The 12252-nt window shown below is 38.6% G+C and overlaps 1 protein-coding gene across 2 annotated transcripts; it reads right to left on the reverse strand.

Moving 5' to 3' along the window:
- Window positions 1-824: 824 nt before the first annotated feature.
- LYVE1 (lymphatic vessel endothelial hyaluronan receptor 1) lies at window positions 825-11495 on the reverse strand. Of its 2 annotated transcripts, none has more exons than XM_072422259.1 (6): window positions 11281-11495; window positions 6017-6173; window positions 5010-5149; window positions 4303-4686; window positions 3125-3203; window positions 825-2360 (listed from the first exon to the last, which is right to left on the reverse strand). In XM_072422259.1, exons 1-6 carry the CDS (start codon window positions 11363-11365, stop codon window positions 2177-2179), a joined length of 1029 nt encoding a protein of 342 aa, XP_072278360.1. In that variant the 5' UTR covers window positions 11366-11495; the 3' UTR covers window positions 825-2176. The 2 variants fall into 2 exon arrangements, with proteins under 2 accessions (XP_072278360.1, XP_072278361.1); XM_072422260.1 differs by lacking the exon at window positions 11281-11495 and adding an exon at window positions 11108-11259.
- Window positions 11496-12252: the final 757 nt, after the last annotated feature.

The raw sequence follows: 12252 nt of genomic DNA on the forward strand, positions 1-12252 counted from the left end.
CTCTTCTTTCCTTCTTGTCCTTTCGTCTTTCCTTCTTTCCCTTCCTTCCTTTGTTTCCTTCCTTCCTTAACTTTATTATTAATAATAAACAGGATTTTTATAGCGCCAACATATTATGCAGCGCTGTACATTAAATAGGGGTTGCAAATGACAGATAGATACAGACAGTGACACAGGAGGAGGAGAGGACCCTGCCCCTAATAGCTTACACTTCTTTCTTTCCCTTCCTTCCTGCTCTTCCTTCTTTTTTTCCTTCTATTATTCCATTCCCCTTTCCCCTTCATTTGCTTTATTTTTTTTTCCTTACTTCTTTCCTTTCCTTTCATATTTTCATTCATTTCTTCCTTCTTTCTTTCCCTTTCTTCTTTCTTTCTATTCCTTCCCTTTTCCTTTATTCTTCATTTGATTTATTTTTCTTTTCTCTTTCCCTTGCTTTTCCTTTCCCTTCCTTACTTTTTTCACTCCCTTCCTCCTTTGTTTCTATATTTCCTTTTTTCCTGCCCTCCCTTTTTCTTCTTTTTTTCTCTTTCTTTCTTTCAGCCAAGTGGCCAGCAAGTTGCCAGCTGCCAGAAGCTACCACCGCAGGTATGTTCTGGCCATACAGAAAGCGGGTACAAATAAACAGATATGTACCTGGTGCGTCTACTTTCTTGCTGAGCCATAATAAAAATCCTGTGTTCCCCTAACTCATAGGTTGTAAGCTCTTCAGGGTAGGGTCCTCTCCTCCTCCTGTGTCATTGTTTGTATCTTTCCATCAAATATTTTTATGAAAATATATGCTTTATAAATATAGTTTAATAATGATATTAACAAATATAAAACAATTATCAAGAATTAAAATATTTATTCAAAACAATTATACACCATTTTTACTGTAAAGGAAAAAAAAGGTAAAAAGAATTGTAAGTGTTGAAGTGATAAGCATTAGGTCTCATAGTCACCCGCATTATCCAATCAGAATGGGAGGAAGGGGACTGGTAGTCCATAACTTTTCATTTTAACTTTTTTTTCAGCTGCTACAAAGTATCAGACTAACAATTATTAAAATATTGTTTGCTATGAAAGCTAACAGTCCTTGTTGTTATAAACTTTTCAAGCAGATCTAAAGTTTTACTCCTGAAATTAGGAAATAATAAAGAGCAGCAAGCACACAATCAAATATAAGAAACAGTTTTGGTTTATGGAGTTGATGTCACTATTCTGGCAGTAGATCAGCTGCAATGTCAGCTACCTGCCTATAGGGCAAAACTCCATGTCCCACCATTCCTTGCATTGTGTATCTTGGATGTGGGTGTTACACTTGTAGTCTCCTCTCCCTACAGCCAAATAGGGTGGCTACAAATAAAGACGAAGCATGAATAGTAGCCACAGTCTTTAGGAATATGCAGTACCCCACAAAGGATGTCAGGTATCTATGGGTGCTCAGGAGGAAGAGATCATTAAGACATATAACAAATATCATTTTGTTTTTGGGATCAATGCTAATCCCTTCTGAATATTCTATCTGCCTGGCTGTCATTTGTAACATCTAATTACTATATTTTCTCAGTGGCCCGGAACATTCATGCAGATCAGAAGCCTTATCTTTTCTTTCCCATATCTTGCTCCAGCTCAGTGACAGCAAAAATATGGAGTATACTTATGCCAGGCATCTAGTATTGTTGGAAGGGGACCTGTTTACTGGCTTGTCCACCATCACACAAAAAGATTTCATTTAATTACATTTAGAAGAAAATTGAATTACATTTCGAGATCTTCAGGCTTCTTCGATTTTGGTGAAATGAGATTGAAGCTCTTCTTAAAAATGTCCCCAATTTTCAGCAACAAGGCAGCAAAATTAACAAATCGCAATTCACATAATGTTTATAATTTACATTTTCTGAGTTATTCCAACCTGGCCAACTGCATCAGATCTCCAGGTGGATAAAGGTGCTCAAGAAGTGTTGCTGCGGAAAGAAGCCGAGAAGTTTGCATGAGATGTTCCGTTACTAAGTTTTTGATTTTTTGTTTCATTTTATTGGAAGGACCACCAACGTTCCCAGCCCTGCCCATCATTCTTTGTACAAGTAGATTTTGCCAGGCCATACTTCTGTCTGGTTCCATCAGTGGCTTGGTGCGTTGGGTTCACACAGTGGCCCAGGACGTGAGCAGTTTATCTCGGAGTCCGCGTGTCATGCTACACCTCCGCCTCCACGCTGGTTCCTGTGTTGGCCTCAAAGTTTTGTGGCTTCTCCTCCTTTCCATTTGGGCTCATTTCTTCTTCTTTTGTGTTATCAGCTGTGGTGGTTTCCCTAAAGACTTTGGTTTCTACAGTCTCTTTTTCCTCTTTAATCTTGCTGAAGAACATGCTGGTTTTGTACCTGGAACATACAACATACAAAGATCAGATTCTCAACTCAAACATACAGAGAATGTTCACAGAGACCATGGCCAAAAAATGGCAGGCCTTCTTATTTTAATGGAAACCAATAGACGCAACCCGATGCCTTTTTTAATGGCCATTTTTTAGTCATCTGTGGTCGATTCAGTTTTGAGGAGCTTTGAGTAGCATCTCATGGTGCTTTGCCATGCCAACTACTTTCGTAGACTTGAATGGTAACACTTACCTTCTAGGCAATTCCAAAATGTTGTTGACCAAGGTGTATTGGAAAGAAAAGGTATTAGGAAATGACGTGTTAGAGTAGCCTTTCTTGACTTTTTAAACAGTTTCAAGTCCAAGGGAATCCCTGTTATAATTACTATATCCAAACTTCACATTACATTAGCATGGTGGTCAATGGGAAGAGTTCTTCTTACATTGCTGGCCATTGGGAAGAATGTCACCCTTACAGATAGCCAAAAAGATCTTTGGGGTCACTTACACTGACCTGAGAGGTGCAAACTGCACATTGCTCAAGGAACCCCCAGCAACCTCTGGAGGAACTCTGGTTGAGAAACACTGTGTTAGACTTTTGTAAAATCTATCCAAAAATTAAAAAGTTAATTTGCCCATACATAACTTTTTCAGTAACTATTTAATGCACAGGAGATCCGTGATACTGGGTTTGCAGAGCCTTCCGAGAACACAGCAGTATTCCATTTTTCATTTCTTAGTATTTTTAGGAGTTCTTTCATTACTACTTACTTTCTAATGTAGCAGATGGCCAGCACCACGGCGGCTATGAAGAATACTAATGCCAGGATCAGCAGTGCAGTTGGTAATTCTGTGTAGGAAAAACAACAAGAATGTATTGTATTTACACAATAAAATAATTAATGAACATTATTATATACTAAGAAGTATTTTGCATATTTCCATTCTTATGCTGCACAACAAGTACTGTAAAGGGTCTATTTATAAAGCAATAACTCTGACATTGGACCTGATTTAATAAAGCTCTCCAAGGCTGGAGAGGATACACATTCATCAGTGAAGCTGGGTGATCCAGCAAACCTGGAATGGATTTCTTCAAAGTCATTTGCTATTTGCTAGTAAATGTTTTGAATCCTGGACCAGATTCATTTCAGGTTTCCTGGATCACCCAGCCTCACTAAAGAAAGTGTTGGTGGAGACTTAGTTACTGCCATTAAAACACATGGACTTGAAATATTCTCCACCTGGTAATGTTTCAGTGAATGTCAGACTCTCTGCTTTTTTAATAGAGCCATAGGTATTAATAAATGTCACAAGATTGTATACAATATTGTATTATTGAAAGAAATGTCAAATTACTTTTTCAATCACAAAACTGATGTCAAGACCTGAATATATCCTTTTATCAGTATTCCAATCCTCCCAGTACAGCAGCAATGGGAATGGGAAGGGCAATACAGTCAGCCAATCAGGATACAATTTAGGATTCTTACAGGTCCATTCACATGCTTGGGTGGATTTTTGACCAAGGTGTTTTGCTAAAGTGCAGTAGAGAAAAGTGAGGTCACCAAACTAGGTATGTTGTCTGACAGATATGTCAAGATAATAACAGATCCTTAGCCTAGGAAAATAAATTCACGTATATGTTTTTCAGCTTTGTATTTAATAGTGTTGGATGTGGAAAAGTTTAAAGCAATGGGGGCTAATTTACTTAAGGTGTTTAAACTGTTGACTTAACAAGGGGAATGAGTGTTCCGCAAGGAAGCGTTGAGTGAATGTGGTGAAAATTTATTTTACGAAGAATACCCAATCACATGCAAGAAAAAAAAGGATATACATTTTGCTTGTACATGATTGGGTGGCTGAAGTCAGAAAAGCTTCATCTCATTGGAAGCACAAAAAAAAAAACACAATAGGTCAATTAATCTGTTAATATATAATGACTTTACTTCCAAACACGATCTTCTCGCTCTGTCGGGCTTCAGGTTTTTCTGGAGGGTTGGTTGGTCCATCTGTTGGCAGTGTAGTTGCCATCTTTGTCGTCGTAGCTGGTGGGGTCTCTCTTGGTGTTGTTGTTGTTGAGGTGGTTGGCAGTGGGACAGTGGTTGGCAATAAGCCAGTGGTTGGCAATAAGCCGGTGGTTGGCAATGGACCGGTGGTTGGCAATGGACGGGTGGTTGGCTCTGCTGTTTTTGTCTGTGAAGTCGTCCAGGCTGTTGTCCTCACCCGAGGTCCTGGAATCCATGGTTGAGTGGTTGGTGGTGGCGGTGTGGGGATGGTGGTTGGCGGTATGGTTACCATGAGCTCTGGTTTGCACGAATTGATCCGCACATCTGAAATAAAAGGAGCAGCAATGGAAGGAAATAATGTCAAAAGTTCTAGAATACAACTATAAGAAGTTGTCCACCATAATATTTGCCATTATCTTTGGAGCTTGTTTGGATATAATCTAAAGCCTGAGAGGAGTCTATGAAAAACCAAAGCCTTGACTAAAAAAACATGGACCAAGTGGTATGATGCTAGGGGAAGCAACAACCAATTTTCAACCAAGTATCGGTACCAAGTGGTGAAAGGTGCTAAATTATTGGATAATCTCAACATTCAATCAAATACGGCTTATTTGCAGGATCATGCTTATGGTCAATCTAAAACTCACCAGCAGAGTTAAAACAATAGGCACTGAAGCTGTGGGTCAGCGGGACGGTCCAGGTGAGAACCCCTGTTTTGCCTTTGCCGCATTTTTCATTGCTCTGAATCCGTGAGATAACTCCGTATTTCTCCATCACCCAGCCGTAGCTGTAGAGGAGAGGAACAGCTGTCATACGACCAATATAAACAAACCAGTTTTTGTTAAATGTTGGTATCCCAGGAGTGGTAGACAGGGTAGCCAATATCTAGATTTTAGTGGGCATCTTTGCATTACAGTCATTCTTGGGTAAATGATGCTTCATAAAAAGATCATTATAAATCCAAAAATGTAAACCTACATAAAGTTCAACAAGCCCACCGGAGGACTAGAACAAAACATTATGTCATGCCCTCAAATAGTGGCATATTGGGTGTCAAAGGGCAACCTATCAGTTCTCAGGTGGGCCTCGGACTTCTGCTGCAGGCAAAGAAAGCTTTGCCTTCTGGTGGGCACTTTCTCTTGTTGGATCCAAGCCTACAGTCCATTTCCAAGCCTGGACAGATGTAATACCCTAAGAATGAATATTCAGATTCTTGCAGTCCCTGGCCTGTGATTGGTTTCCTTTTATGCCTGGCACCATTGCCCAAAAGGGGAAACCTGAACTGTTGACCACTCCCAGGTGCACAGGAAACTGTTGCATTTCCCCATAGCTCTATGCAAAAAATGGTTCCCAATGGGGTCGGTTGGTAATGCAGTAGAAACCGTGACAGAACATGGGTCTGAAATTGCCCCAATATGTATATTGTGTCTGATTTATCCAAGCTCTCCAAGAATGGCGATAACAGACTATCATAGGAGGACCCAGTTCATCCAATAAACCAGGTTTGCTGGATCACCAAGGTTCTTCATTAATAGTCTATCATCACCAGTCTTGGGGAGCTTTGATAATTCAGACCCATTGTCTCCACTCGCCTTGAAGGGGTATCCTCCTTCTGTAGAAGATATACAAAAGACTGCCATCACTGTCCACTTACCTGCATGTCTCAAAGCCAAACTTCTGAGCTTTCTCTACATTGGCCCTGCTGGCGAGTTCTAACCCCAGAGCTTCACATGCAGTCTCCGCCATTGTGTAATTAAACTTCTTCTCTACTAGAAGTACGCCAGCTGTTCTGCATTTTAATGGTAGCAGGTCTGAAAAGCAAAAATAAGAGTTAGAGGGTGGGGGAAATATTTATTGAAGCTGCTAGACACACATTTTTTAAGACATAGATATTGCAAGTTTTTTACTACTGTTCAGCACTTTTTTGGGGTTTACACACCATGGCTAGGAGTGTGATGCACTTTTCAGAGTAGCAGTGTCACCTTTTCCCTCCCAGCCTATGCTCTTTTCTGTTGTCACATCCTGTAGGCATAATCATAGTATTAGACTAAAAGCACAGAGCTTGCATTAGAGCCCTGACTAGCTGGCGCTGGTAATTCTTCGGTAAGTCCGACGAGTCACTGCTTGAAGGGGGTGCAGGGTGTAAGCCACTGTCATAAGAGGTAATAAAATTGAGGTTACCTGCTATAGGAGCAAAGGTTTAGCTGCCACTGCTTGGAGTGGTGGCACAATGGGCCTCATTTATTAAAGCTCTCCAAGCCTGTAGAGAATTCACTTTCATCAGTGAAGCTGTGTGATCCAGCAAACCTTGAATGCATCTGGTCCTGGATTCAAAACATTTGCTTGCAAATAACAAATGATTTTGAAGAAATCCATTCCAGCTTTGCTGGATCACCCAGCTTCACTGATGAAAGTGTATCCTCTCCAGGCCAGTGAGCGGAGCAGGGAGGGAAAGCAAGGTAAAATAAGCTTTTTGGTCACTGTTGGGGAAGAGGAAGCTGACTTGCTAAGAGGTCATTTCCAATAACTTCAGTGCTGCTGTCATTAAGTTTAAGAATGAATTGCTCCACAGTGTCTACAGCTACAGAAATCAGTGGGGTTTATCAGATCATTGAGTGCTTATGAGGAACAATAAATATTGTAATGTTGTTTTTATAGGCTTACTAATAACTCTAGGCTTTATACAGGTTCTAGCAAACAGGAAATAAGAACTAAATGTGAAACATATAAAAATACTTTACAGCAGGGGTGTCAAACTCTGGCCCGGGGGTCAAATCTGGACCCCAACGTCCTTTTTTTTTGGCCCCCAAAGGAATCCTAAATAAGAACTGCAGCTGGCCCGCCGCTGCATTGAAATAGCGGTGCTACTACAATTCCCGGCATCACTCGCGTCTATAGGCCAGTGGCCTCTCTGCCTATGCGTGGACTGGACTGTTTTATAGACGCAAATAATGCCGGGTATTTTAGTAGCGGCGCTATTTCAATGAAGAGGGAGTTTCAGCAGCCACTCATAAGATTTAGCTCCGCATTGGCAACGTCTGGCATTCCCAACACTCACCCCTAGCTGTACTTTTCCTTGGTATGCCAAGGCATGGAGTTGAATGGTTGGATTATCATCGAAGAATATTGGTATTATTGTTAGCCTGTGCAAAAAGGTTACCATTGAAATTTAACTCCAAAGCTACAAATAGAGAAAGAGCCATAAGATTTTTTTGTAATGAATTGTAATGTAATGAAATGTGTTATGCCTCTTTCTCTATTATAATCTTGTTCCAGATTTAATGTGAATCAAAACCTCTGAAAAGGGTTTCCTCAAAATTTCCTCAATTTTTTTCAATAAATTTCAAGGTTGGCCTGTGACTTTGTCTAAGTTTTTAATTTTGCCCCTCTATGTATTTGAGTTTGACACCCCTGCTTCTTTTAAGATGCTTTCAGTACCAGGGACAGCTAGTAAGATACAGAGGTATTTGATTTTACAGCGCAGAATGCGATTGGCTATTAGCCATCGGACCCCCAGCATGCATTTCTTGCAGTCAGAAGAGATGAAGGGATTATCTGCATTTACCAGGCAATTCACCCAGCAAAGGAGGGTTCCTGCACGTCAAAAAGGGGTTAAAAAATATTTATTCTGGCAAAAGCTGTTCAGTCATTAAAGGACCTGAATCTGTCAGAGGCAACCAAGTTTGAGTCTGACTTCTATATATAGAAGGAATATTTCAATAAAGTCAAGTATAAACACAAATCCATTAACAGAGGTCTATTACTTTTTCCTTATATATACATTCCTCATAGTTAAAATGTAGTGGGGATCAATTTGGGCTACAAGGATCTGTCATAGAAATAAGCTGCTGGCCTGCAGATGCAAATATGAAGCATGTATACAAGCTCGTATGAAGCTCGTATATGTTTATAGATGTAACTATATATTTTGTATATAAATATATGCAGGAACCAGTATTGGGCTATTGCTGAGGTTTCAAGAATAGAAGACCCTGTGGAAATTTTAAAAAGAGTAATAATCTGGAAAATACAGATCCAACAAATTTTCTAAAACAGAAAAATTCAATTGTAGCTTTCAAGTGTAAAAAACTATACAAAACTTTTTTTGGTTTTTATATTGGAAAGGTTCGGAACTGTTCAGTTTTCATTTCTGTTTCTGTCCCTAATAAGAGACCTCAATAGGGTGTATCCCTCCTCTCCTTATTTTTAATGTACACTTTAAAAAAGGTTCTTGTAGATTACTAAAACGTAGTACATGCCAAAAAAAAAAAAACTGGGATTTTGAGATAATACATATTTGAACTAAATGAGCTGATAAAGTATGTATGTTAAGCAATTTTTTGATAGGGGGGGGGGGGGATTTTCAGCCTAATATACAAGGTATTATTTTAGTCTACACAAACATAAAACACTAAACACCTCAGAAGGGACTCTCAACATGACTGACCACTGCACATGCTCCTAATACAACTCTATCATGCGGCATACATAGAACACTACATCCCCATCATAACCTATACCTGGAATAATTTACCTTCAAAATTCAATTCTAATGCACTCTTTACATACAACATTACACCTCCAACTTGACCACCAATGAACACTATCATAATACGATTCTATTACACTCTATCTATAGAACATTACACCCCAAATATGAATGTTTATTAATGTTTAAAGTTGGCCTATTGACTTTAAAAGAATTCGCCAAATCTGTTCTCTGAAATTTCGCGGACCCATCAGAAGTTTGAGGAAATTTTCAGGAGACTGTCAAAGGCCTTCTTGCTTATCCCTATTGGATATAATTAGAATAAAACTCTTTTATTGGTTTTATTGGTAGATTACTACATCTCTAACATCTCCAACTACTAAATATGATCATTTTATACACCCTGTATGACCACTGATCATATTCATATTACATTTGTTTTGTACTGTTAAACACGAGAACTCCAAGATGATCAACCTCTGTATACCAGAATAATACAATTGTATTAGACTATATACAAGATATATAAGACAGCACTTTTGACCTGACTGACCATTGAATATCATCATAATACAATTCTATTACAATCTATGCAATGCACACTGCACACCCTTCCCTCTCCCTAACATGACCGACCACCGGACACCATTAAAATACCATTGTGTTACACTCTATACATAGAACACTACACCCTCAACATGACCGACCTCCGGACACCATCATCATACAATTCTATTACACTATATACAAAGAACACTACACCTCCAACATGGCCGACCACTGGACACCATCATCATACAATTCTCTTACACTCCATGCACAGAACACTACACCCCCCAACATGACCGACTACTGAACATGATCATCATACAATTCTATTACACTCTATACATAGGACACTACACCTCCAAGATAACCAACCACCGGACACCATCACAATACAATTTTATTACACTCTATACATAGGATACTACATCTCCAACATGACCAACCACTGGACACCATCACAATACAATTCTAATAAACTCTATACATAGGACACTACATCTCCAACATGACCAACCGGACACCATCACAATACAATTCTAATAAACTCTATACATAGGACACTACATCTCCAACATGACCAACCACTGGACACCATCACAATACAATTCTATTACACTCTATACCAGCCTTTTTCAACCTTTTTAACATAGGAAAATCCTTAAAAATAACTTTCAGGTCTTCAGGGAACCCCGGCTATAATTACTTATTACACAGCTCACAGTATATCGTTGTGGTTGTCAGTGGGAAAATTTCCTCTTACATTACTTGCTATTGGAAAGAATGTCTATAAAAGATAGATAGTCTATAAAAATATCATGAGTGACCTGAGAGGCACAAATTGCTCATTACTCAACAAACTCCTAGCAGCCTCTGGAGGAACCGTAGGGTTTCATGGTAACCCTGGTTGAGAAACACTGCTCTATACCTAGAACGCTAAATGCCCAACATGACCAACCATAGGACACCATCGTAATAAAATTCTATAACACTCTATACATAGAACACTACACCTTCCACAAAATCAATGATCATCATATGGTTCTATTAAAAAAATTATATATAACAATATATATTCAATCTGACTGACCAATGTACACCATTATAGTAGATTTCCATCAAACTTTATGCATAAATCCTTCTCCTCCAACATGACCAACCATTGGACAAGATCATATTACAATGCTATTAAACTAGAACACTACACCGTCAACCAACTACTGGACACCATCATAATACAATTTTATTACACTGTACACATAGAATAATATACATCCAACAAGACCAACCATTGGACACCATCATATTACGATTCTATCACACTTTATGCATAAAACCTCAGCCCTCCAACATGCCCCCCCTCCCAACCCTTGGACATGATCATAATATAATTTGGTTACAATGCATGCATAGAAAACTACACCTCCAACACGAACAACCATGGACATGATCATATTACGTTTTTTTTTAACATTCTATGCATAAAACACTCCAATATCTCCAACAAAACCCACTGCTGTATATCAATACCAAATTCTTTTTTTTTGCAATTTCCAATAGTCGAACCTGTTATCTTAGTAGACTACCGGCTCTTCAAGATGTGCATTTAATATTTTTATATACCACATATGGAGATCAATTTAATTAATATCCCCAAATCTTCACTTTTGAATCTCAGATTTCAGCACAAATATCCATGACTGTACTTACATGACCAACTAAGTTCCACTTTGCAGTAAATTATGTTATTTTTAAGTGATCAATGATATTTTCCACCTTTTTCCATCTTCAAGACGTGTCAGTATACATCTGTCTTTGGCTGTTTGAAGAATACAAGGTCACTCTTCAATTCTAAAAAATAAAGTACAATTACAATTACATACCTTTAACATCTATAGAACCGTTGGTTAAGTTATTCCTGAGGAGGAGCGATAAAATTATAAACATAAAGCCAAGGTGAGAATCCATGCTTGGTGAATAGTTTTCAGCTGGCTGTAATCCTTTCTGTTGGATGGGTGAACTATGTGTGAATGTCTGTCATTCCACAGTCAACAATAAACCTGTAAAGGAGAGGGCATCAATTCATAAAGACTCTGCGTTCCTCATACTTACTGGACAACAATGGGTGGAAACCAGTGACGTAAAAATCCCATGTTCTGTTTGGTGGGTAGCTGTCTGGAAAACGGAGATAATAATGAAAGAGCCAACAGAAAGAAGAGGAAACTGAAAAGACACAAACATGAGAACATTTAAACAAGTCCTAGAGCCTGTTTTACTGACAGGATACCCTGGAATGGGAAAAGCAATAGAGAAAAGAAGCTAAGTTTATAGGAGTCTTATAAGAACTTTTAAGGATCAAGAAATATGAAGATCAAGAAATCTTGACAAAGTGACAATCAAGAATAAACCATAAATAGGCTTGTATATGATTTACTTTATATAATGTAAAACTTTACAATAAGGATACCAAATGGTATACCACAGGCAGTCCATAAGGAAGGGTTCAATATAATAAAACCCACCAATACCAATGGGTACACCATAGGCACCCAAAGACGAAAGGTTCTTTAGAATGAAATCATAATAACTCTTTTTACATAGGCTGGTTTTACCATATGCTATAATACATCAATTAAATAGACTTTACAATAGTATACCAAAGGGTACACCTGGACTCCATAAGAAAGGGTTTATTACAATGAAACCAACTGATACCAATTAGTACACCATAGGCACCCAAAAAGTAAGGATTTGAACTCATACTAACTCTTTTTACAAAGGTTGATTGTTACCATATGCTGGAAAGCATTATTAAACGCCCATTAAAATAGGAAATCAATGGGTACACAATTGGC

Source organism: Pyxicephalus adspersus, chromosome 9 (genome assembly GCF_032062135.1).
Source record: "Pyxicephalus adspersus chromosome 9, UCB_Pads_2.0, whole genome shotgun sequence".
NCBI lineage: Eukaryota > Metazoa > Chordata > Amphibia > Anura > Pyxicephalidae > Pyxicephalus > Pyxicephalus adspersus.

Bases quoted from the DNA above. Each gene is read 5' to 3' on its own strand.
- LYVE1 (XM_072422259.1), bottom strand. From the start codon at position 11,365: ATGGATTCTCACCTTGGCTTTATGTTTATAATTTTATCGCTCCTCCTC. The intron at 6,174-11,280 runs GTATGTAATTGT...TTTGCTTTTCAG, and splicing joins CGGTTCTATAGATGTTAAAG to ACCTGCTACCATTAAAATGC. The intron at 2,361-3,124 runs GTAAGTAGTAAT...TGTATGTTCCAG, and splicing joins GCCATCTGCTACATTAGAAA to GTACAAAACCAGCATGTTCT.